Source organism: Oncorhynchus nerka, linkage group LG2, assembly GCF_034236695.1.
Source record: "Oncorhynchus nerka isolate Pitt River linkage group LG2, Oner_Uvic_2.0, whole genome shotgun sequence".
NCBI classification, from domain to species: domain Eukaryota; kingdom Metazoa; phylum Chordata; class Actinopteri; order Salmoniformes; family Salmonidae; genus Oncorhynchus; species Oncorhynchus nerka.
Genome location: NC_088397.1, coordinates 96462284 through 96490123, shown reverse-complemented (window position 1 = coordinate 96490123; position 27840 = coordinate 96462284). Strand labels below are relative to the sequence as shown.

The 27840-nt window shown below is 45.2% G+C and overlaps 1 protein-coding gene across 1 annotated transcript in view; it reads left to right on the top strand.

Annotated features, from left to right (window-relative positions):
• LOC115124942 (plasma membrane calcium-transporting ATPase 2) overlaps nucleotides 1–27840 on the top strand; it is a 274814-nt gene that overhangs the window by 165968 nt on the left and 81006 nt on the right. The window contains exons 6-10 of the mRNA XM_065004521.1: nucleotides 5102–5194; nucleotides 12384–12425; nucleotides 15859–16026; nucleotides 17450–17664; nucleotides 18180–18422. Of these exons, the coding sequence (XP_064860593.1) occupies nucleotides 5102–5194; nucleotides 12384–12425; nucleotides 15859–16026; nucleotides 17450–17664; nucleotides 18180–18422 (761 nt within the window). The remainder of the gene's footprint in view (nucleotides 1–5101; nucleotides 5195–12383; nucleotides 12426–15858; nucleotides 16027–17449; nucleotides 17665–18179; nucleotides 18423–27840) is intronic.

Sequence of the window (27840 nt, the reverse complement as noted above, 5' to 3'; positions counted from 1 at the left end):
CCATGTGGACCCTGTAAAGAGGTAATAACTACTGGTAACAGGGCCATGTGGACCCTGTACAGAGGTAGTAACTACTGGTAACAGGGCCATGTGGACCCTGTATGGCCATGTGGACCCTGTGAGGAGGTAGTAACTACTGGTCACAGGGCCATGTGGACCCTGTGAGGAGGTAGTAACTACTGGTCACAGGGCCATGTGGACCCTGTATGGCCATGTGGACCCTGTATGGAGGTAGTAACTACTGGTCACAGGGCCATGTGGACCCTGTATGGCCATGTGGACTCTGTACGGTGGTCGTAACTACTGGTAACAGGGCCATGTGGACCCTGTAAAGAGGTAGTAACTACTGGTAACAGGGCCATGTGGACTCTGTATGGAGGTAGTAACTACTGGTAACAGGGCCATGTGGACCCTGTATGGCCATGTGGACCCTGTGAGGAGGTAGTAACTACTGGTCACAGGGCCATGTGGACCCTGTGAGGAGGTAGTAACTACTGGTCACAGGGCCATGTGGACCCTGTAAAGAGGTAGTAACTACTGGTAACAGGGCCACGTGGACCCTGTATGGCCATGTGGACCCTGTACAGAGGTAGTAACTACTGGTAACAGGGCCATGTGGACCCTGTATGGCCATGTGGACCCTGTACAGAGGTAGTAACTACTGGTAACAGGGCCATGTGGACTCTGTATGGAGGTAGTAACTACTGGTAACAGGGCCATGTGGACCCTGTACGGAGGTAGTAACTACTGGTAACAGGGCCATGTGGACCCTGTAAAGAGGTAGTAACTACTGGTAACAGGGCCATGTGGACCCTGTAAAGAGGTAGTAACTACTGGTAACAGGGCCATGTGGACCCTGTAAAGAGGTAGTAACTACTGGTAACAGGGCCATGTGGACCCTGTAAAGAGGTAATAACTACTGGTAACAGGGCCATGTGGACCCTGTAAAGAGATAGTAACTACTGGTAACAGGGCCATGTGGACCCTGTAAAGAGGTAATAACTACTGGTAACAGGGCCATGTGGACCCTGTAAAGAGGTAGTAACTACTGGTCACAGGGCCATGTGGACCCTGTAAAGAGGTAGTAACTACTGGTAACAGGGCCATGTGGACCCTGTATGGCCATGTGGACCCTGTACAGAGGTAGTAACTACTGGTAACAGGGCCATGTGGACTCTGTATGGAGGTAGTAACTACTGGTAACAGGGCCATGTGGACTCTGTATGGAGGTAGTAACTACTGGTCACAGGGCCATGTGGACCCTGTGAGGAGGTAGTAACTACTGGTCACAGGGCCATGTGGACCCTGTGAGGAGATAGTAACTACTGGTCACAGGGCCATGTGGACCCTGTGAGGAGGTAGTAACTACTGGTCACAGGGCCATGTGGACCCTGTAAAGAGGTAGTAACTACTGGTAACAGGGCCATGTGGACCCTGTACAGAGGTAGTAACTACTGGTAACAGGGCCATGTGGACTGGCCTGTGGACCCTGTACAGAGGTAGTAACTACTGGTAACAGGGCCATGTGGACTCTGTATGGAGGTAGTAACTACTGGTAACAGGGCCATGTGGACCCTGTACGGAGGTAGTAACTACTGGTAACAGGGCCATGTGGACCCTGTAAAGAGATAGTAACTACTGGTAACAGGGCCATGTGGACCCTGTACAGAGGTAGTAACTACTGGTAACAGGGCCATGTGGACCCTGTAAAGAGGTAATAACTACTGGTAACAGGGCCATGTGGACCCTGTAAAGAGATAGTAACTACTGGTAACAGGGCCATGTGGACCCTGTAAAGAGGTAATAACTACTGGTAACAGGGCCATGTGGACCCTGTAAAGAGGTAGTAACTACTGGTCACAGGGCCATGTGGACCCTGTAAAGAGGTAGTAACTACTGGTAACAGGGCCATGTGGACCCTGTATGGCCATGTGGACCCTGTACAGAGGTAGTAACTACTGGTAACAGGGCCATGTGGACTCTGTATGGAGGTAGTAACTACTGGTAACAGGGCCATGTGGACTCTGTATGGAGGTCGTAACTACTGGTCACAGGGCCATGTGGACCCTGTGAGGAGGTAGTAACTACTGGTAACAGGGCCATGTGGACCCTGTAAAGAGGTAGTAACTACTGGTAACAGGGCCATGTGGACCCTGTACAGAGGTAGTAACTACTGGTAACAGGGCCATGTGGACCCTGTAAAGAGGTAGTAACTACTGGTAACAGGGCCATGTGGACTCTGTATGGAGGTAGTAACTACTGGTAACAGGGCCATGTGGACCCTGTAGTAACTACTGATCAGCCATGTGGACCCTGTGAGGAGGTCGTAACTACTGGTCACAGGGCCATGTGGACCCTGTGAGGAGATAGTAACTACTGGTAACAGGGCCATGTGGACCCTGTAAAGAGGTAGTAACTACTGGTAACAGGGCCATGTGGACCCTGTACAGAGGTAGTAACTACTGGTAACAGGGCCATGTGGACCCTGTAAAGAGGTAGTAACTACTGGTAACAGGGCCATGTGGACTCTGTATGGAGGTAGTAACTACTGGTAACAGGGCCATGTGGACCCTGTATGGCCATGTGGACCCTGTGAGGAGGTAGTAACTACTGGTCACAGGGCCATGTGGACCCTGTGAGGAGGTAGTAACTACTGGTCACAGGGCCATGTGGACCCTGTAAAGAGGTAGTAACTACTGGTAACAGGGCCACGTGGACCCTGTATGGCCATGTGGACCCTGTACAGAGGTAGTAACTACTGGTAACAGGGCCATGTGGACTCTGTATGGAGGTAGTAACTACTGGTCACAGGGCCATGTGGACCCTGTGAGGAGGTAGTAACTACTGGTCACAGGGCCATGTGGACCCTGTATGGCCATGTGGACCCTGTACAGAGGTAGTAACTACTGGTAACAGGGCCATGTGGACTCTGTATGGAGGTAGTAACTACTGGTAACAGGGCCATGTGGACCCTGTACAGAGATAGTAACTACTGGTCACAGGGCCATGTGGACCCTGTACAGAGGTAGTAACTACTGGTCACAGGGCCATGTGGACCCTGTATGGCCATGTGGACTGTGAAGTGTGCAGTATTCAGTTTGTAATATGTAATATAATATAATATATCCAGATGCTTTATGCGCAGGAATTGGAATTGAAGAACAAAAATGACTCAAAACCCATTTTTACATGTAAAAAAATATTGAGTATTGAAAAAAAAAAACTTTTTATTACATGTCATTTATTTTTCAGCTCTCCTCCCAATTCCACCGCTGAGTAAGTTATCGATGAAGTCGTTAAACTGTGTGTTTTTTTTCCCCTCTCCCTCCAACAGATGTCTGTCTGGATGAATGTTGACCGTTGTTGGAATTTGACATTCAAGGGTTTGGGGTCAATTCAATTTAAACGTCTGTCAATTCAGGAAGAATTTCATTGAAATTCCAATTCTCTTCAATGCTTTTCAATTGGGAAAATGTAGAATTGGGAATTTTGGTTTACATTCTGAATTGAGATGGAATTGAGCCCAACCCTGATTCAAGCAGTTTTAACCACAATGCTCTTCTGCTCTAACACTTATTTTATTACTTATGTGCTGCTCAATAACATGACATGAATAACATGGTTGAGATTGGATTGATCGTATTGATTGATTAGCCTCGAAATCCGACTCTATATTACGCAGGTGTTCCTAATGTTTGTTATACTCCGTGTATAGTCCCTTATAAACCGGGTCGTTCGAGCCCTCAATGCTGATTGGCTGACAGCCGTGGTATATCAGACCGTATACCACGAGTATGACACAAAATGACTTGTTTACTGCTCTAATTATACTGCTCTATTTTTAATTTATTTATTATTTTTTTTATTTTTTTATATATTTTTTTTATAAAGAGCAATAAGGCACTTCGGGAGGTTTGTGGTATGTGGTCAATATCCCACGGCTAAAGGGCTGTGTTATTCAGGCTGTACTCTGTGTTGCGTCGTTCATTAGAACAGCCTTTAGCCGTTAGTATATTGGCCCAATGCACACAAAGCTCCTCGTACCTTATTGGTTAAAAAAAGAAACACCTGACAGATTAGATCTCAAGCCTTTTGTCTCTTCACTTGTTTGAGGTTTTCGTTGAGGGAAATTGGTCAAACCTCTTACTTATCCGTTATAATAATTATTATAATTATCCATTATTATTGTGTTCTATGTTCCTTTCATTTGGTTTCTTCATTATTATTGTGTTCCATGTTCCTTTCATTTGGTTTCTTCATTATTATTGTCTTCTATGTTCCTTTCATTTGGTTTCTCCATTATTATTGTGTTCTATGTTCCTTTCATTTGGTTTCTCCATTATTATTGTCTTCTATGTTCCTTTCATTTGGTTTCTCCATTATTATTGTCTTCTATGTTCCTTTCATTTGGTTTCTTCATTATTATTGTGTTCTATGTTCCTTTCATTTGGTTTCTCCATTATTATTGTGTTCTATGTTCCTTTCATTTGGTTTCTTCATGTTCCTTTCATTTGGTTTCTTCATTATTATTGTGTTCCATGTTCCTTTCATTTGGTTTCTCCATTATTATTGTGTTCTATGTTCCTTTCATTTGGTTTCTCCATTATTATTGTGTTCTATGTTCCTTTCATTTGGTTTCTCCATTATTATTATTGTGTTCTATGTTCCTTTCATTTGGTTTCTTCATTATTATTGTGTTCCATGTTCCTTTCATTTGGTTTCTCCATTATTATTATGTTGTTATACCCTGTTTTACAGTATATAGCGTTATAATTGTAATGCTCTGCCTGAAGGGTACCATTCCTCCTCTGTTTTAAACAACAGAGTGTTGGGCTCAGTTCCATTTCAATTCCAGTCAATTCAGAAAGTGAACCAAATTCCAATTCCAAATTGTTCTTATTGAAAGGCAATAGCAGAGAAACGGAATTGGAATTCAAATGTCAGTGTACTTCCTGAATTGGCTGGAATTGAAATGGGATTGTCCCCAAACCCTGATAGGAACTGTAGCAACACCAACTGATGGTCCTGTTATTCAAGCTCTTAACCATGTTCTTTTGGTTCACTGTTGCTCATCTTTTTTTACCCATGATTTACTTGCTAGACTGTCCCCATCCCTCTGCCCACCCCATCGCAACTATAGCCACCGATGGTGCTGCAGGTGGTTTTGCACCTGGCAATGCCAGCCTAGTCAATGGTAGGTTGACCAGAACCTCCTTCCTGTCCTGCTCCCTCCCGCTGGGTACAACTGCCTCCTCCCTCTTCCACCTCCTCCCTATATGCCCACTCTCCTCCCTCCTCCACCTCCCCCTCCCCCACCTCCTCCATCTCCTCCTCTTCCACCTCCTCCTCCCCCACCTCCTCTTCCTCCTCCACCTCCTCTTCTTCGACATCCTCTACCTCCACCTTCTCCTCCTCCACCACCTCCTCTTCCACTCTCCTCCTCTACCTCCACCTCCTCCTCCTCCTCCTCCTCCACCACCTCCTCCTCTTCCACCTCCTCCTCCTCCTCCACCTCCTCCTCTTCCACCTCCTCCACCACCTTTTCCTCTTTTCCACCTCCTCCTCTTCCACCTCCTCCATCACCTCCTCCTCTTCCACCTCCACCTCCTCCACCTCCACCTCCCTATATTCCCACTCTCTTGTTCCTGTACCCTCCACCTCCACCTCCACCACCTCCTCCTCCTCCTCCCTATATTCCCACTCTGTTGTTCCTGTACCCACCACCTCCACCTCCTCCACCACCGCCTCCTCTTCCACCTCATCCTCCTCCACCTCCTTTTCCTCCTCCTCCTCCTCCTCCACCTCCTCCTCCCTATATTCCCACTCTCTTGTTCCTGTACCCTCCACCTCCACCTCCTCCTCCACCTCCTCCTCCCTATATTCCCACTCTCTTGTTCCTGTACCCTCCACCTCCACCTCCACCTCCTCCTCTTCCACCTCCTCCTCCTCCACCTCCTTTTCCTCCTCCTCCTCCACCTCCTCCTCTTCCACCTCCTTTTCCTCCTCCTCCTCCTCCTCCTCCTCCTCCTCCTCCCTATATTCCCACTCTCTTGTTCCTGTACCTTTCACCTTCTCTCCTTTAAATGCACGTTTCTTCTTTTCCTGAGGTTGTGGAACAGTCTTCATTTCCTTTCTGTCTTCCTCCTTTTCTTGCTTTCAGTTTGTTTTGGTTGAATGACTGAGTAGTAATACCACAATACATCCAAAATAGAGAAAAAGTTCAATAGAAAATCTAAATGATTTAGTAAGTAGGTAGTGAGGGATGATCCGGTTGCGTTGGAGGTGGGACATGTGTTTAATACAGAGACGTTCGGTGAGATATGTGTTGAAGAAGGTTGGGGGGTTTGCTGCTTGCCAGTCACGACTTGCATGTCATTATTATCATGGAAGGTGTGGGGTCTAAATGTTCCTCAGAAAGGATTACTAGTTGTTCTCAGGGCAGGTGACATAGTCGATTACTATTTTTCTGTGACTGATATCAGAAGTAGATTAATCTACCCCCCCCTCTCCCCGGTATCTACATCCTAAATGCCACCCTATTCTCTATGTAGTGCACTACTTTTGAACAGGACCCTTAGGGAAACCTAGTAGTGCACTATATATAGGGAATAGGCTGCCTTTCGGGATGCATCCATCGTGTTGTATACTGTCTGGTGATTAATCTACCCCCCCCGGTATCTACATCCTAAATGCCACCCTATTCTCTATATAGTGCACTACTTTTGAACAGGACCCTTAGGGAAACCTAGTAGTGCACTATATAGGGAATAGGCTGCCTTTTGGGATGCATCCATCGTGTTGTATACTGTCTGGTGCTCACCCCCCCCCAAGACTGTCTATCTCTCACCCTACGGTCCTGACCTGTCTCTCTGCACTGAATGAGGTCAATTGTCCAATTTCAGCTGCCTCGTTGTGTCCTCTGGGAGGGAAGTGGATCTGATATTGTGGTTGAAATGAACTGAATAGACATGGCCATTATACCGACTGAGAAAGAAACAGTCTGATACAGATGGTTATAGATATGCAGGACGATGCTCACTTGATAAGAGTTTTTCCCTTTTAGTAATATGCACCAAGGTATTCAATGTTTACATTTGGACAGATAGTTTTGGTACAATAATTTGGTGGTAAGGTGTACCTTGAAATTAAAAGGGTAAAAAAAAATGACATATAGTAAATGAATTCACATGAGATATAAAAACGACATGTGTATGTTTGCCCAGTCACGACTACCCTAGTAGTCTATCAGACCCCTGTAGTCTATCAGACCCCTGTAGTCCTGTAGTCTATCAGACCCTTGTAGTCCAGTAGTCTATCAGACCCCTGTAGTCTATCAGATCCCTGTAGTCTATCAGACCCCTGTAGTCCTGTAGTCTATCAGACCCTTGTAGTCCAGTAGTCTATCAGACCCCTGTAGTCCTGTAGTCTATCAGACCCCTGTAGTCTATCAGACCCCTGTAGTCCTGTAGTCTATCAGACCCCTGTAGTCCAGTAGTCTATCAGACCCCTGTAGTCTATCAGATCCCTGTAGTCTATCAGACCCCTGTAGTCTATCAGACCCCTGTAGTCTATCAGACCCCTGTAGTCCTGTAGTCTATCAGACCCCTGTAGTCCAGTAGTCTATCAGACCCCTATAGTCTATCAGATCCCTGTAGTCTATCAGATCCCTGTAGTCTATCAGACCCTAGTAGTCTATCAGATCCCTGTAGTCTATCAGACCCCTGTAGTCTATCAGATCCCTGTAGTCTATCAGACCCTGTAGTCCTGTAGTCTATCAGACCCCTGTAGTCTATCAGACCCCTGTAGTCTATCAGATCCCTGTAGTCTATCAGATCCCTGTAGTCTATCAGACCCCTGTAGTCCTGTAGTCTATCAGACCCTTGTAGTCCAGTAGTCTATCAGACCCCAGTAGTCCTGTAGTCTATCAGACCCCTGTAGTCCAGTAGTCTATCAGACCCCTGTAGTCCAGTAGTCTATCAGACCCCTGTAGTCCTGTAGTCTATCAGACCCCTGTAGTCTATCAGGCCACTGTAGTCCAGTAGTCTATCAGACCCCTGTAGTCCAGTAGTATATCAGACCACTGTAGTCCTGTAGTCTATCAGACCCCTGTAGTCCAGTAGTCTATCAGGCCCCTGTAGTCCAGTAGTCTATCAGACCCTTGTAGTCCAGTAGTCTATCAGACCCCTGTAGTCTATCAGGCCCCTGTAGTCCCGTAGTCTATCAGACCCCTGTAGTCTATCAGACCCCTGTAGTCTATCAGACCCCTGTAGTCCCGTAGTCTATCAGACCCCTGTAGTCTATCAGACCCCTGTAGTCTATCAGACCCCTGTAGTCCCGTAGTCTATCAGATCCCTGTAGTCTATCAGACCCTTGTAGTCTATCAGACCCCTGTAGTCTATCAGACCCTTGTAGTCTATCAGACCCCTGTATCCTGTAGTCTATCAGGCCCTTGTAGTCCTGTTGTCTATCAGACCCCTGTAGTCTATCAGGCCCCTGTAGTCCTGTAGTCTATCAGGCCCCGGTAGTCCTGTAGTCTATCAGACCCCTGTAGTCCAGTAGTCTATCAGGCCCCTGTAGTCCAGTAGTCTATCAGACCCTTGTAGTCCAGTAGTCTATCAGACCCTTGTAGTCCAGTAGTCTATCAGGCCCCTGTAGTCCAGTAGTCTATCAGACCCTTGTAGTCCAGTAGTCTATCAGACCCCTGTAGTCTATCAGACCCCTGTAGTCCCGTAGTCTATCAGACCCCTGTAGTCTATCAGACCCCTGTAGTCCTGTAGTCTATCAGACCCCTGTAGTCCCGTAGTCTATCAGATCCCTGTAGTCTATCAGACCCTTGTAGTCTATCAGACCCCTGTAGTCTATCAGACCCCTGTAGTCTATCAGGCCCCTGTAGTCCTGTAGTCTATCAGGCCCCGGTAGTCCTGTAGTCTATCAGACCCCTGTAGTCCAGTAGTCTATCAGGCCCCTGTAGTCCAGTAGTCTATCAGACCCTTGTAGTCCAGTAGTCTATCAGACCCTGTAGTCCAGTAGTCTATCAGGCCCTGTAGTCCAGTAGTCTATCAGACCCTTGTAGTCCAGTAGTCTATCAGACCCCTGTAGTCTAGCAGACCCCTGTAGTCTAGCAGACCCCTGTAGTCTATCAGACCCCTGTAGTCTATCAGACCCCTGTAGTCCCGTAGTCTATCAGATCCCTGTAGTCTGTCAGACCCTTGTAGTAATCAGACCCCTGTAGTCTATCAGACCCTTGTAGTCTATCAGACCCCTGTAGTCTATCAGACCCTTGTAGTCTATCAGACCCCTGTATCCTGTAGTCTATCAGGCCCCGGTAGTCCTGTAGTCTATCAGACCCCTGTAGTCCTGTTGTCTATCAGACCCCTGTAGTCTATCAGGCCCCGGTAGTCCTGTAGTCTATCAGACCCCTGTAGTCTATCAGACCCCTGTAGTCCTGTAGTCTATCAGACCCCTGTAGTCTATCAGAATCATGTAGTCTATCAGACCCCTGTAGTCTATCAGACCCTGTAGTCCTGTAGTCTATCAGACCCCTGTAGTCTATCAGACCCCTGTAGTCCTGTAGTCTATCAGACCCCTGTAGTCTATCAGACCCTGTAGTCTATCAGGCCCTGTAGTCCAGTAGTCTATCAGACCCTGTCAGTCCTGTAGTCTATCAGACCCTGTAGTCTATCAGACCCCTGTAGTCTATCAGACCCCTGTAGTCTATCAGACCCCTGTAGTCCTGTAGTCTATCAGACCCCTGTAGTCTATCAGAATCATGTAGTCTATCAGACCCCTGTAGTCTATCAGACCCCTGTAGTCCCGTAGTCTATCAGATCCCTGTAGTCTATCAGACCCTTGTAGTCTATCAGACCCCTGTAGTCTATCAGACCATTGTAGTCTATCAGACCCCTGTAGTCTATCAGACCCTTGTAGTCTATCAGACCCCTGTAGTCCTGTAGTCAATCAGGCCCCGGTAGTCCTGTAGTCTATCAGACCCCTGTAGTCCTGTTGTCTATCAGACCCCTGTAGTCTATCAGGCCCCTGTAGTCCTGTAGTCTATCAGGCCCCGGTAGTCCTGTAGTCTATCAGGTCCCTGTAGTCTATCAGACCCCTGTAGTCCTGTAGTCTATCAGACCCCTGTAGTCTATCAGACCCCTGTAGTCCTGTAGTCTATCAGACCCCTGTAGTCTATCAGAATCATGTAGTCTATCAGACCCCTGTAGTCCAGTAGTCTATCAGACCCCTGTAGTCTATCAGGCCCCTGTAGTCCAGTAGTCTATCAGACCCCATGTAGTCTATCAGACCCCTGTAGTCCTGTAGTCTATCAGACCCTTGTAGTCCAGTAGTCTATCAGACCCCTGTAGTCCAGTAGTCTATCAGACCCCAGTAGTCCTGTAGTCTATCAGACCCCAGTAGTCCTGTAGTCTATCAGACCCCTGTAGTCCAGTACTCTATCAGACCCCTGTAGTCTATCAGACCCCTGTAGTCCAGTAGTCTATCAGACCCCTGTAGTCCAGTAGTCTATCAGACCCCTGTAGTCTATCAGGCCTCTGGATGGCAGGTAGTCCAGTAGTCTATCAGACCCCTGTAGTCTATCAGGCCTCTGGATGGCAAGTAGTCCAGTAGTATTTTTCTCTCCAGCGTTCAATTCCTTCACTTCAATTCCTTTCCTCCCTCAGTCTGACCTTGCATGATCTTCTGACTTTACTGTAACACTGCATGCTCTGTGTCGGTCGTGTGTTTGTTTCTCCTTTACCTCGTGTTGTGTGTTAACGCTGTGATTTTCTGCATCTGTTTCTTGACACCTCGTGAAATATCCGAATGGCTTTTCTTGTTCTGTTGATGTGTGGAATTCCCCGTAGTCTGTGTGTGAGTTTGTCACTTCCTGTAGTCTGTGAGTATTGTCACTTCCTGTAAGTCTGTGCAGTCACTCTTCAAAACGAAGCACCCACAACCAATCGGATAGCGAGGAAATCTGAGCAGCAGAGATATAGCGTATGTCTCGTAGTTGTAACTCAAGTACGGTAGAACATGTCAAGTGATCGTGTCTAGCAAAGCATCTTAAAACACAATACCATTCGTTTCATCATAAACGAATAACAATGGTTGCATTTTGCTCAAATCACTGTCGGCAAATCATAGAAGTATCCAGAAAAAGTCTATATGGGACTGTTTTCATCCAACACAGCTACAGACAAAAACGGCAAACATAACGTTTTACTGCGTTTTACATGGTTTTTGTCTTAACACTTCGTACTTATTTATGTAATAAGAAAGACTCTGAATACAAGCAATTGAACTGGAGCTTCACATTTACTCAAACTAGTTAGTACCAGAATAACATAGAACAATACTGCGCATGATCAAGGGTGCTCCATCCTTAAAGGGGACATCAGTAATTATCAGAACATAAAAAAAAATGTATTTAAAAAATTGCAATTATATTATATAATTATTTTTTGAAAAATGTTTTAAATTCTGTTTATTATTTACATTTCTAGTTGGTTCCTCTGTCATGCGGTCTATCTGGTCTGTGTGTATGTAGCCTAACGTAGCAGGTGTAAAAGTCTATCAGTCCAGAGATCTGTATATAATGACGAGATACTCATGGCTTCGCCCCAACAATGAGTCGTTGTTCCAAAGGCGGGCGACAAGTTTAGGTCCAAAATAAACCCATGGAAAAACGCATCGGGCTTGTTTTGGACAGATTTTTGGCGAGAATTAAACCTTTCGCTTCGCCTCTTCCTCTCTGATTCGTCTGAGCCGGGGGGGGGGAACTACAGTACAATGGATTATTATTACCACGTTTCCACGCTGAACCAGGTTGAATATTTGCTTCATGGAAACGACAGCACAGCATCCCACAAAGTTGTTGATTTGATTTATGTCGTGAATGATTGGATTTCTCTCTCTAGAGAAACAGCGCATTGGGCTCACAATAGATACATGGAATTCAAGTAAACGAATCGACGTCACTCAATTAGTTGTTTAATAACCCCCCTCTCAAAAAACCTGAAATGTCAGTTCATCGTTTAGCACAAGCGCTAGGATAAATATTTACTACATAGTCACATTATTTGCAAAATCTAGTTTTATTATCAATGATCTATTTTGATTGACATTATTTCTAATAGTCACTAGCAAGCCCAGGCGAAAACACGACATTTCGTTAGCTTGTAAATTAGAAATTAGCAGTAGAGCTTCACCTCATTAAGAAGCACCTTTTCTGTAATGTATGTGACTGTCAATGACGATGTTAAATAAATATTCATTCTTTTTCTGTCTTCCTTTTCAGTTTTTATTTCACTGTAATGTCCTGGCGTTTTGATTGTGTGTTTTGTTTTATTGTCGGTTCTTATTGTTCTGTGTCTCGTATGTCTCCATCGTAGGTCAAATACAGGATGACAATATGGAGAACAACCAGACTAAAGGTAACCTATTTTCAACTTTCCCCTCCCCCCCATAGTTTTGGTTTGTGCTCTAATTAGGGATGCAAATTTCCGGTAACTCCCCCGCCCCGAACCCCCCACACAAAAAAATCCCAGCTTTCCAGAAATCCTGGTTGAAAATGTCCGGATTTCATGCCTATTCCCTTCTGATTCTGGGAATATTCATTTCCTGGAAAACCTGGAATTTGGGAATTTGGGGAAAGTTATCATCATTTTGCAACCCCAGCTCTAACGATCCTCTAACATTCCCTTAACGTCTCTAACATACTTCTGACATGTAAACGTCCATTCAGCCTGATGTCTTGTGTCCCCAGTGTTGTTGTCACGGGCTGCAGTGTTGTGTCCCCAGTGTTGTCTCAGCTCTATATGAGCATGTCTCAAGGTCTCTCTCTCATCTCTCATCTCTCTTGCTCTGTCTTTGTCTCTCTCTCTCTCTCTCTCTCTCTTGCTCTCTCTCTCTCTTTCTCTCTCTCAAATTTCTCTCTCTCTCTCTTGCTCTCTCTCAAATTTCTCTTGCTCTCTCTTGCTCTCTCTCAAATTTCTCTTGCTCTCTCTTTCTCTCTCAAATTTCTCTTGCTCTCTCTCTCTCTCTCTCTCTCTTTCTTTCTTTCTTTCTTTCTTTCTTTCTTTCTTAGAGGTCAGTCTGCCCGGAGGTTGTTCCACTAACACTATTCTTTGTTAAAATAGTGTTCATCTTGAAGGTTTTCCTGCTAGCAGAAACTTAATGTACTTAGAAGTTATGTTCATAATAGTTTGCATTCCTACAGGGCTCTCTCTGTACAGGGCTTTCTCTGTACAGGGCTTTCTCTGTACAGGGCTCTCTCTGTACAGGGCTCTCTCTGTACGGGGCTTTCTCTGTACAGGGCTTTCTCTGTACAGGGCTTTCTCTGTACAGGGCTCTCTCTGTACAGGGCTCTCTCTGTACAGGGCTTTCTCTGTACAGGGCTTTCTCTGTACAGGGCTCTCTCTGTACAGGGCTCAAAGTGCTTTACATTGTACCGTGATGATGTAACCAAGGGCAAATCGTTCTCTCCTGAAGGGAATAATACACGCGGATAAATTTGTGAAAATTCAAATTATTAATTAAAAACAAAGAACACATACATTTAATGACTTTAGGGAAGGATGTTGATTGACTGTTGTGAGCTGTATCCTTTTAACCTTGGACAACAATGTTTCTTAACCTGCTGAGAACAGCATTTTGTTCTTGCCTTACACCGGATCCAAAGGATGACATTCCCTGAACCTTTTAACAGCAATTCTCTTTCAAACTCTTTTGATGTTTTGATGTTATTTGAAATGTAAAACATTAAAATGTTGACCTACACATGTTTTTTTCCCCCCTGACTAGTTCAGTTAACTAGAATGAGGACTTCTTCAGACAGTTGTGGTGAGAGGTTAAAAGCTGGTTAAAAAATATCAACGTATCGAAGAGAAGATACGTACCAACCACTGTCTCTGTTGGGCAGCGCTTAGAGCATCACTGGTTTCCATAACGTGTTTTACTTCAATGGATGTAATCGATCTAAGTTGGGGTCTTTCCTACAGCATAGGCCACAGGACTCGATCTAAGTTGGGGTCTTTCCTACAGCATAGGCCACAGGACTCGATCTAAGTTGGGGTCTTTCCTACAGCATAGGCCACAGGACTCGATCTAAGTTGGGGTCTTTCCTACAGCATAGGCCACAGGACTCGATCTAAGTTGGGGTCTTTCCTACAGCATAGGCCACAGGACTCGATCTAAGTTGGGGTCTTTCCTACAGCATAGGCCACAGGACTCGATCTAAGTTGGGGTTTTTCCTACAGCATAGGCCACAGGACTCGATCTAAGTTGGGGTCTTTCCTACAGCATAGGCCACAGGACTCGATCTAAGTTGGGGTCTTTCCTACAGCATAGGTCACAGGACTCGATCTAAGTTGGGGTCTTTCCTACAGCATAGGCCACAGGACTCGATCTAAGTTGGGGTCTTTCCTACAGCATAGGCCACAGGACTCGATCTAAGTTGGGGTCTTTCCTACAGCATAGGCCACAGGACTCGATCTAAGTTGGGGTCTTTCCTACAGCATAGGCCACAGGACTCGATCTAAGTTGGGGTCTTTCCTACAGCATAGGCCACAGGACTCGATCTAAGTTGGGGTCTTTCCTACAGCATAGGCCACAGGACTCGATCTAAGTTGGGGTCTTTCCTACAGCATAGGCCACAGGACTCGATCTAAGTTGGGGTCTTTCCTACAGCATAGGCCACAGGACTCGATCTAAGTTGGGGTCTTTCCTACAGCATAGGCCACAGGACTCGATCTAAGTTGGGGTTTTCCTACAGCATAGGCCACAGGACTCGATCTAAGTTGGGGTCTTTCCTACAGCATAGGCCACAGGACTCGATCTAAGTTGGGGTCTTTCCTACAGCATAGGCCACAGGACTCGATCTAAGTTGGGGTCTTTCCTACAGCATAGGCCACAGGACTCGATCTAAGTTGGGGTTTTTCCTACAGCATAGGCCACAGGACTCGATCTAAGTTGGGGTCTTTCCTACAGCATAGGCCACAGGACTCGATCTAAGTTGGGGTCTTTCCTACAGCATAGGTCACAGGACTCGATCTAAGTTGGGGTCTTTCCTACAGCATAGGCCACAGGACTCGATCTAAGTTGGGGTCTTTCCTACAGCATAGGCCACAGGACTCGATCTAAGTTGGGGTCTTTCCTACAGCATAGGCCACAGGACTCGATCTAAGTTGGGGTCTTTCCTACAGCATAGGCCACAGGACTCGATCTAAGTTGGGGTCTTTCCTACAGCATAGGCCACAGGACTCGATCTAAGTTGGGGTTTTCCTACAGCATAGGCCACAGGACTCGATCTAAGTTGGGGTCTTTCCTACAACATAGGCCACAGGACTCGATCTAAGTTGGGGTCTTTCCTACAGCATAGGCCACAGGACTCGATCTAAGTTGGGGTCTTTCCTACAGCATAGGCCACAGGACTCGATCTAAGTTGGGGTTTTTCCTACAGCATAGGCCACAGGACTCGATCTAAGTTGGGGTCTTTCCTACAGCATAGGCCACAGGACTCGATCTAAGTTGGGGTCTTTCCTACAGCATAGGCCACAGGACTCGATCTAAGTTGGGGTCTTTCCTACAGCATAGGCCATAGGACTCGATCTAAGTTGGGGTTTTTCCTACAGCATAGGCCACAGGAATCGATCTAAGTTGGGGTCTTTCCTACAGCATAGGCCACAGGAATCGATCTAAGTTGGGGTCTTTCCTACAGCATAGGCCACAGGACTCGATCTAAGTTGGGGTCTTTCCTAAAGCATTGGCCACAGGACTCGACCTAAATTGGGGTCCTTGCTAAATAGAACAGACCCCAGTGACATCCCATAATAATCTCCTGTCTTTGTGTTCCTGTGGTTGTTTCAGTGAAGAAACAGGACGGAGCGGCTGCTATGGAGATGCAGCCTCTGAAGAGCGCCGAGGGAGGAGAGATGGAGGAGAAGGAGGAGAAGAAGAAAGCAAACGTCTCCAAGAAGGAGAAGTCTGTCCTCCAGGGGAAACTGACCAAGCTGGCTGTTCAGATTGGCAAAGCAGGTACGGAAGATCAATCAATATGATTAAATCATATATATTTGATTTATCATATATATATATCGAGTGCCAAATCACTCGATAGGGCCTTGGTCAGGGAGGTGACCAAGAACCCGATGGGACAACCATCTCTGCAGCACTCCACCAATCAGGTATTTATGGTAGAGTGGCCAGACGGAAGCCACTCCTCAGTAAAAGACACATGACAGCCCGCTTGGAGTTTGCCAAAAGGCACCCAAAGGACTCTCAGACCATGAGAAACAAGATTCTCTGATCTGATGAAACCAATATTGAACTCTTTAGCCTGAATGCCAAATGTCACATCTGGAGGAAACCTGGCCCCATCCCTATGGTGAAGCATGGTGGTGGCAGCATCATGCTGCGAGGATGTTTTTCAGTGGCAGGGACTGGGAGACTAGTCAGGATCGGGGGAAAGATGAACGAAGCAAAGTACAGAGATCCTTGATGAAACCCTGCTCCAGAATGCTCAGGACCTCAGACTGGGGCGAAGGTTCCCTTTCAAACCGGACAACGACTCTAAATACACAGCCAAGACAATGCAGGTGTGGCTTTGGGACAAGTCTCTGAATGTCCTTGAGTGGCCCAGCCAGAGCCTGGACTTGAACCCGATCGAACATCTCTGGAGAGACCTGAAAAAAGCTGTGCAGCGACCCTCCCCATCCAACCTGACAGAGCTTGAGAGGATCTGTAGTGAAGAATGGGAGAAACTCCCCAAATACAGGTGTGCCAAGCTTATAGTGTCAAGAAGACTTATGGCTGTAATCCCTGCCAAAGTACTGAGTAAAGGGTCTTTTTTCAATTTTCTTTTTTATAAATATGCTAAAATGTCAATACTTTCCGAACACACTGTATATATGATCCATAACGTATCTCTATGTGCCAGATATAATGGAGATTATGACGTTCTGAGATGGAATATGGAGATTATGACGTTCTGAGATGGAATATGGAGATTATGACGTTCTGAGATGGAATATGGAGATTATGACGTTCTGAGATGGAATATGGAGATTATGACGTTCTGAGATGGAATATGGAGATTATGACGTTCTGAGACGGAATATGGAGATTATGACGTTCTGAGATGGAATATGGAGATTATGACGTTCTGAGATGGAATATGGAGATTATGACGTTCTGAGATGGAATATGGAGATTATGACGTTCTGAGATGGAATATGGAGATTACCAGATCACAGAAGGAAATTTAGAAGTGGATATGGAATGCAAAAAATCAAATCACATAAATAAATCTGTTGTTCACAAGTAGTGGCTGCTGTGCTGTTGATTTCTAAAGATAAAAGTTTAAATAAATATTTGCTATCATATGAGTCAAAACAAGCCAGGCATCTCGCACTTTCATCTGTTCACAAGTAAAGTAAAAAGCAGCCATTTCCTTGTCCAGGTCTGGTGATGTCAGCCATCACAGTGATCATCCTGGTGCTGTACTTTGCTGTGGACAACTTTGTCCTGCAGAAGAGGCCGTGGCTGACGGAGTGTACCCCCATCTACGTCCAGTACTTTGTCAAGTTCTTCATCATCGGTGTCACCGTGCTGGTGGTGGCTGTACCCGAGGGGCTGCCCCTGGCCGTCACCATCTCCCTGGCCTACTCTGTCAAGGTACACACACACACACACACACACACACACACACACACACACACACACACACACACACACACTGGTCGGCTCCATCTCCAACTCTCTCAAGGTAGAGAAAGAAAATCAAACTATTTATCATTATATAGAAAATAAAATATATATTTTTGGGGCAAACTTCCACTACTACTTAAAAAATATATTATCTAAAGTGTTGCAGCTCTAATAACTAGTATCTGATCTGTTGCAGCTCTAATAACTAATATCTGATCTGTTGCAGCTCTAATAACTAGTATCCAATGTGTTGCAGCTCTAATAACTAGTATCTGACCTGTTGCAGCTCTAATAACTGGTATCTAATGTGTTGCAGCTGTAATAACTAGTATCTAATGTGTTGCAGCTCTAATAACTAGTATCTGATCTGTTGCAGCTCTAATAACAAGTATCTAATGTGTTGCAGCTGTAATAACTAAATATATATTGAATTGAAACAAGGCTAAAACCTCCAACAACACGGTTTGATATTTCATCCTCAGAAAATGATGAAAGATAATAACCTGGTTCGCCACCTTGATGCATGTGAGACGATGGGTAACGCCACGGCCATCTGCTCCGACAAGACCGGCACGTTGACCACCAACCGCATGACGGCCGTGGCGTGCTACGTGGGGGACGTCCACTACAAGGAGATACCAGACCCTGGACTTCTGTCTGTTAAGTCTCTGGATATCCTTGTCAACGCCATCTCCCTCAACAGCGCGTACACCACCAAGATACTGGTAAGAACCTACCACGCTATATACTACACCACCAAGATACTGGTAAGAACCTACTACGCTATATACTACACCAACAAGATACTTGGTAAGAACCTATCACCCTATATACTACACCACCAAGATACTGGTAAGAACCTACCACGCTATATACTACACCACCAAGATACTGGTAAGAACCTATCACGCTATATACTACACCACCAAGATACTGGTAAGAACCTATCACGCTATATACTACACCACCAAGATACTGGTAAGAACCTACCACGCTATATACTACACTAACAGGATACTGGTAAGAACCTATCACGCTATATACTACACTAACAGGATACTGGTAAGAACACATACTGAGATACTGAGATATTACACCAACTACATACTGAGATACTGAGATATTACACCAACTACATACTGAGATACTGAGATATTACACCAACTACATACTGAGATATTACACCAACAACATACTGAGATACTGAGATATTACACCAACAACATACTGAGATATTACACCAACTACATACTGAGATATTACACCAACTACATACCGAGATACTGAGATATTACACCAACTACATACTGAGATACTGAGATATTACACCAACTACATACTGAGATACTGAGATACTACACCAACTACATACTGAGATACTGAGATATTACACCAACTACATACTGAGATACTACACCAACTACATACTGAGATATTACACCAACTACATACTGAGATATTACACCTAGTGGTTAGAGGGGCGGCAGGTGGCCTAGTGGTTAGAGGGGCGGCAGGTAGCCTAGTGGTTAGAGGGGGGAGGCAGGTAGCCTAGTGGTTAGAGGGGCGGCAGGTAGCCTAGTGGTTAGAGGGGGGAGGCAGGTGGCCTAGTGGTTAGAGGGGCGGCAGGTGGCCTAGTGGTTAGAGGGGCGGCAGGTAGCCTAGTGGTTAGAAGGGGAGGCAGGTAGCCTAGTGGTTAGATGGGAGGCAGGTAGCGTAGTGGTTAGAGGGGGCAGGTAGCCTAGTGGTTAGAGGGGCGGCAGGTAGCCTAGTGGTTAGAGGGGAGGCAGGTAGCCTAGTGGTTAGAGGGGGGAGGCAGGTAGCCTAGTGGTTAGCGGGGCGGCAGGTAGCCTAGTGGTTAGAGGGGCGGCAGGTAGCCTAGTGGTTAGAGGGGCGGCAGGTAGCCTAGTGGTTAGAGGGGCGGCAGGTAGCCTAGTGGTTAGGGCAGCAGGTAGCCTAGTGGTTAGAGGGGAGGCAGGTAGCCTAGTGGTTAGAGTGTTGGACTAGTAACCGAAAGGTTGCAAGATCAAATCCCCGAGTTGACAAGGTAAAAAATCTGTCATTCTACCCCTGAACAAGGCAGTTAACCCACTGTTCCTAGGCCGTCATTAAAAGTAAGAATTTGTTCTTAATTATCTGACTTGCCTAGTTAAATACCAAAAATTATCTAGGAGCCTCAGAACTCCAAGCTTCAGTTCTACCAGGCCTTTGAACTTTGCATCTTAAAACTCGGCTAGCATGGTGTACGTTTTAGGACGTCCTCAGCTTCAGAACGTCATACTGCAAGCCCTCTGTGGCGTCCTCCCCATTCAAACTGTCTCTCTGAGCTGTGAAATAAATATCTCAACTTGCGTAACAGCTCTAGTCTTCCTGGACTGCCAGAGAAGGCTTTGATATCTGTATTATTTTCCCTCCTAGTCAACGAACGGCGACAGGCATCAGTCAGCAGGGACCTAACTATTGTTCAGTACGCACATAAAATGACTCCATCCCCCAGAGGTCTATGCTTCCCCCTGCCTGCCCAGCACCAGTAGGACTCCATCCCCCATAGGCCTCTGTTCTGTTCTGTTCCTTCATCCGATTCCACCCCCCAGAAGCCTCTGCTTCCCAAACAACAGGAGTATTCTATCCCTCAGAGGCATCGCTTGTGTTCTGTGGAAACTGCATCCCCCAGAAGCCCTTGCTTCTCCGGAACCAGAAATCCATCCCCCAGAGTTCTCTGTTGCTCTGTTCTGTTATGTCCTTTCATACAATTCCATCCCCCAGAAGCCTCTGCTTTCCCTCAACCTAGCCAGCACTACAGGAAGACCATCTTTATAATAGGATATTATGTAATTCCTGGTGTGTTGGGACTCATCACTATGACTTAAAATACCTTCAAAATCAGCCGGGGAAAAGTTGTGAGTGGTGATTGATATGTAGATTACGTACGTCCTTCCCCCATCCCAAATATCTCAACTAATTAAAGAAATACAGTAAAGTATTCCTCAGAAAAAAACATCCTCTCATCGTGTTCTAGTAAAACTAAGCCTACGTCCCAAATTATACCATATTCAATTTATAGTGCAGTACTATTGACCAGAGCCTTATTATGAGCTCTGTTAAAAGTAGTGCACTGAATAGGGAATAGGGCCCTGGTCTAAAGTAGTGCACTATATAGGGAATAGGGCCCTGGTCTAAAGTAGTGTACTATGTAGGGAATAGGGCTCTGGTCTTAAGTAGTGCGCTATATAGGGAATAGGGCTCTGGTCTAAAGTAGTGCACTATATAGGGCTCTGGTCTAAAGTAGTGCACTATATAGGGCTCTGGTCTAAAGTAGTGCACTATATAGGGAATAGGGCTCTGGTCTAAAGTAGTGTACTATATAGGGAATAGGGCTCTGGTCTATAGTAGTACCACTATATAGGGAATAGGGCTCTGGTCTAAAGTAGTGCACTATATAGGGAATGGGATTGCATTTGGGATGTAGCCTCTTGTTGTCCTGTATTGTTCTAGGTGGTATACTGAAGCTCTGTTGTCCTCTATTGAGCTCTGACTACATCCATACCAGACAGGCTGTCTCAGTGCTGTCACTACATCCAGACAGGCTGTCTCAGTGCTGTCACTACATCCATACCAGACAGGCTGTCTCAGTTCTGTGACTACATCCAGACAGGCTGTCTCAGTGCTGTGACTACATCCATACCAGACAGGCTGTCTCAGTGCTGTCACTACATACATACCAGACAGGCTGTCTCAGTGCTGTGACTACATCCATACCAGACAGACTGTCTCAGTGCTGTCACTACATCCAGACAGACTGTCTCAGTGCTGTCACTACATACATACCAGACAGGCTGTCTCAGTGCTGTGACTACATCCATACCAGACAGGCTGTCTCAGTGCTGTGACTACATCCAGATAGACTGTCTCAGTGCTGTCACTACATCCAGATAGACTGTCTCAGTGCTGTCACTACATCCAGATAGACTGTCTCAGTGCTGTGACTACATCCAGATAGACTGTCTCAGTGCTGTCACTACATCCAGACAGACTGTCTCAGTGCTGTCACTACATCCATACCAGACAGACTGTCTCAGTGCTGTGACTACATCCAGCCAGACTGTCTCAGTGCTGTCACTACATCCATACCAGACAGGCTGTCTCAGTGCTGTGACTATATCCAGACAGACTGTCTCAGTGCTGTCACTACATCCAGACAGACTGTCTCAGTGCTGTCACTACATCCAGACAGACTGTCTCAGTGCTGTGACTACATCCATACCAGACAGGCTGTCTCAGTGCTGTGACTACATCCAGACAGACTGTCTCAGTGCTGTCACTACATCCAGACAGACTGTCTCAGTGCTGTCACTACATCCAGACAGACTGTCTCAGTGCTGTGACTACATCCATACCAGACAGACTGTCTCAGTGCTGTCACTACATCCAGACAGACTGTCTCAGTGCTGTCACTACATCCAGACAGACTGTCTCAGTGCTGTGACTATATCCAGACAGACTGTCTCAGTGCTGTGACTACATCCATACCAGACAGACTGTCTCAGTGCTGTCACTACATCCAGACAGACTGTCTCAGTGCTGTGACTACATCCATACCAGACAGGCTGTCTCAGTGCTGTCACTACATCCAGACAGGCTGTCTCAGTGCTGTCACTACATCCAGACAGACTGTCTCAGTGCTGTCCCTACATCCAGACAGACTGTCTCAGTGCTGTCACTACATCCAGACAGACTGTCTCAGTGCTGTGACTACATCCAGACAGACTGTCTCAGTGCTGTCACTACATCCAGACAGACTGTCTCAGTGCTGTGACTACATCCATACCAGACAGACTGTCTCAGTGCTGTCACTACATCCAGACAGACTGTCTCAGTGCTGTCACTACATCCAGACAGGCTGTCTCAGTGCTGTCACTACATCCAGACAGACTGTCTCAGTGCTGTCACTACATCCATACCAGACAGACTGTCTCAGTGCTGTCACTACATCCAGACAGGCTGTCTCAGTGCTGTCACTACATCCAGACAGACTGTCTCAGTGCTGTCACTACATCCATACCAGACAGACTGTCTCAGTGCTGTCACTACATCCATACCAGACAGACTGTCTCAGTGCTGTCACTACATCCAGATAGACTGTCTCAGTGCTGTCACTACATCCAGACAGGCTGTCTCAGTGCTGTCACTACATCCAGACAGGCTGTCTCAGTGCTGTCACTACATCCAGATAGACTGTCTCAGTGCTGTCACTACATCCAGATAGACTGTCTCAGTGCTGTCACTACATCCAGACAGACTGTCTCAGTGCTGTCACTACATCCAGACAGCCTGTCTCAGTGCTGTCACTACATCCATACCAGACAGACTGTCTCAGTGCTGTCACTACATCCATACCAGACAGACTGTCTCAGTGCTGTGACTACATCCAGACAGACTGTCTCAGTGCTGTCACTACATCCATACCAGACAGACTGTCTCAGTGCTGTCACTACATCCATACCAGACAGACTGTCTCAGTGCTGTCACTACATCCAGACAGACTGTCTCAGTGCTGTCACTACATCCAGACAGACTGTCTCAGTGCTGTCACTACATCCAGACAGACTGTCTCAGTGCTGTCACTACATCCAGACAGACTGTCTCAGTGCTGTCACTACATCCAGACAGACTGTCTCAGTGATGTGACTACATCCATACCAGACAGGCTGTCTCAGTGCTGTGACTACATCCATACCAGACAGGCTGTCTCAGTGCTGTGACTACATCCATACCAGACAGACTGTCTCAGTGCTGTGACTACATCCATACCAGACAGACTGTCAGAAGCAGCAGAGGGAGTCACATCCAGAGAGAGCAGACCAGCTGATTCCCCGGAGAGAGATGTGTCATGAATATGGTCTCGTTGGTCTCTTACGTGAACAGCGACGCGTTAATGATAAAATGCCATCGGTAGGATAGGATATGATGAACTTTACAACCCAACAGGAAAATGCTCTAAGACACTGCTGTATACAAAATAGACACGGTATATTACACACTCAACATCAAATCAAATTTTATTGGTCACACAAACACACACACACACACACACACACACACACACACACACACACACACACACACACACACACACACACACACACACACACACACACACACACAGTGGGGCAAAAAAGTATTTAGTCAGCCACCAATTGTGCAAGTTGGTGGCTGACTAGATGAGAGAGGCCTGTAATTTTCATCATAGGTACACTTCAACTATGACAGACAAAATGTGAGAAAAAAATCCAGGAAATCACATTGTAGGATTTTTAATTAATTTATTTGCAAATTATGGTGGAAAATAAGTACAATACACCGTTACCCTTATCATACACATTGTACACCATTTATGGTGACCTGGTCGTCTTCTAGTGGGAAGATAACCCATAAGCTGGTCCTTTGTTTCCTGACCATTTTCCCAGGTGAAGGAAGGAAGCTTGTGCTTTTGTGACACTCGTTCTAGATCTCATGCTAGGTGTGTTGGGGATAGTGCTTACCGTAAGGAGCTGACATCAAAATATTGTCGACCACATATCAACTATAGGGTATTTCCAAAGGGTTTTGAGAGTACTGAAGGAGAAAGGGACAAGAGATTTTACATAATCTGTAATTGGAGAGAGGACTGAAGGAGAGAGGGAGGGAGGGGGAGGGAGGGAGGGAGGGAGGGAGGGAGAGAGAGAGAGAGAGAGTTATATAAAACATTAAAGTTGTCAGCCAACACCAGTGGTGTGATATGGACTGTAAAACTCTCCCTTCACAAGTTCTCTCCACGGCAAGTCAGAGCAGACACAAATAAAAATCAAGAGAAACAAAGCTGATTGAAGTACTAATTTTGCATCTTTATATAATTGATGTGTCTCAGAAATGAAAGTTTAGTTCTTAAAGGGGTACAAACACTTGTCATTTGTACCTTTAGTTATAGGTACAGTACATCATTTCCCACTGAAGGGACGGAAAGCGACAGAAAGAGCGACATATACCTTAAAAGAGCCAATAGGATACCATAGGGGGCAGATAGTAAAGGTACACATTTGCCTTTTTAGGGTACCACCACAAATCAAGGACCAGCTGAACCACTGCCTGTTCACCCCGGTACCATCCAGAAGGCGAGGTCAGTACAGGTGCATCAAAGCCGGGACCGAGAGACTGGAAAAACAGCATCTATCTCAAGGCCATCAGGACCGTGCCCTAAACTTTAGTCACTGCCACTTGTCAGCTACTACCTGGTTACTCTACCATGCCCTATGTATATAGTCATGGAACACTGGTCACTTTAATAATGGAACACAGGTCACTTTAATCATGGAACACTGGTCACTTTAATAATGGAACACTTGTCACTTTAATAATGGAACACTGGTCACTTTAATAATGGAACACTGGTCACTTTAATAACGGAACACTGGTCACTTTAATAATGGAACACGAGTCACTTTAATAATGGAACTTTAATAATGGAACACTGGTCACTTTAATAATGGAACACTGGTCACTTTAATAATGGAACACTGGTCACTTTAATAATGGAACACTGGTCACTTTAATAATGGAACACTGGTCACTTTAATAATGGAACACTGGTCACTTTAATAATGGAACACTGGTCACTTTAATAATGGAACACTGGTCACTTTAATAATGGAACACTGGTCACTTTAATAATGGAACACTGGTCACTTTAATCATGGAACACTGGTCACTTTAATAATGGAACACTGGTCACTTTAATAATGGAACACTGGTCACTTTAATAACGGAACACTGGTCACTTTAATAATGGAACACTGGTCACTTTAATAATGGAACACTGGTCACTTTAATAACGGAACACTGGTCACTTTAATAATGGAACACGAGTCACTTTAATAATGGAACACTGGTCACTTTAATAATGGAACACTGGTCATTTTATAACGGAACACTGGTCACTTTTATAACGGAACACTGGTCACTTTAATAATGGAACACTGGTCACATTAATAATGGAACACTAGTCACTTTCATAACGGAACACTGGTCACTTTAATAATGGAACACTGGTCACTTAAGTAATGGAACACTGGTCACTTTAAATATGTTTACCCATTTCATATGTACAGTGCATTCGGAAAGTATTCATACCCCTTGACATGTTCCACATTTTGTTACGTTATAGCCTTATTCTAAAGTGGATTAAATAAACAAAATTCCACATCAATCTACACACAATACCCCATAATGACAATGCAAAAACAGGTTTGTAGAAATGTTAGATTATTTATCAAATTTAAAAACAGAAATACTTTATTTATATAGGTATTCATAACATTTGCTATGAGACTAGAAATGGAGCTCAGGTGCATACTGTTTCCATTGATCATCCTTGATGATTATAGAACTTGACTGGAGTCCACCTGTGGTAAATTCAATTGATTGGACATGATTTGGAAAGGCACACACCTGTCTATATAAGGTTCCACAGTTGACAGTGCATGTCAGACCTGTACTGAGGTCGAAGGAATTGTCCCTAGAGCTCAGAGACAGAATTGTACCCTTCCCCACAGATCTGGGGAAGGGTACCAAAAACTGTCTGCAGCATTGAAGGTTCCCAAGAACACAGTGGCCTCCATCCTTCTGGAATGGAAGAAGTTTGGAACCACCAAGACTCTTCTTGGAGCTGACCACCTGGCCTAACCACTCCTCAGTAAAAGGCACATGACAGCCCGCTTGGAGTTTGCCAAAAGACGCCTAAAGACTCTCAGACCATGAGAAACAAGATTCTCTGGTCTGATGAAACCAAGATTGAACTCTTTGGCCTGAATGACAAGCATCACATCTGGAGGAAACCTGGCACCATCCCTACGGTGAAGCATGGTTGTGGCAGCATCATGCTGTGGGGATGTTTTTCAGTGGCAGGGACTGGGAGACTAGTCAGGATCGAGGCAAAGATGAACGGAGCAAAGTACGGAGAGATCCTGATGAAAACCTGCTCAAATGCGCTCAGGACCTTAGACTGCGGCTAAGGTTCACCTTCCAACATTTGCAAAAATGTCTAAACAAACCTGTTTTTTGTTTAGTCATTTTGGGGTATTGTGTGTAGACTGCTGAGGGGGGAAAAACAATATAATCCATTTTAGAATAAGGATGTAATGTAACAAAATGTGGAAAAAGTCAAGGGGTCTGAATACTTTCCAAAGGCATCTTATACACAATATTCTAGTCAAGGTTATCAAATAAAATACATTTTTTAAACTATTGCTGTATATATACTATTCTATCCATGTATTCTTCAGATACACTACATATATTTTATCCATATATTGCTCACAATGTCTATAGCCTTTACTAGACTATGGGGATATTTTATATATGAATGCTTCCGCTCAGTGTTTGAGATCAATTGACACCCTTTACCATGGCACTTTGAGATTTATTATAAACTGCAAAACCCTTACGCACCACTGCACTTTGTATACCAGGGTTGGCTGGCCTTCTCTAGTCACTCGTAGGCTCAGTCACTGGTATACTTTTATTTACAAAGCCATTTTGGGTTTACTACCTTTTTATTTGGGCATTTTTATTGTTCAGAAATGTGGTGGGTACTCTCTTCGTTCACTGGACTTTATCCTGCTAACTGTTCCAAATGTCCCAACTGAATTTGGTAAAAGGGCTTTTATGTCCTCTGCGCCATCGTCTTGGAACGCCTTACAAAATACTTTTAAACTGAAAGAACTTGTCCCGGTTGGTGTTTTTAAATCACTGATGAAGGAGTTTGAGGCTGATTCCCTGACCTGTCAATGTTTTTAATTTGCTGTTTTATACTCTTGTGAATTGAATGGTTTTTTACTAGATTACTTGTAGTTTTTCATGTTGTCTGTCTGTAATGATTTTTTGTAATGACTTGGTGCTGCCTATCTTGGCCAGGGCGCTCTTGAAAAAGAGATTTTTATCTCAATGAGCCCTTCCTGGTTAAATAAAGGTTAAATTAAATGTAGGTCCCATTATTACTGCACTGTTGGAGCTAGGAACACAAGCAATTCGCCGAACCCGGAAAAGCATCTGCTAAATAGGTCGAGCACTAAAATGTGATTTAATGATTTTGATTTGAGTTCAACTCGGGAT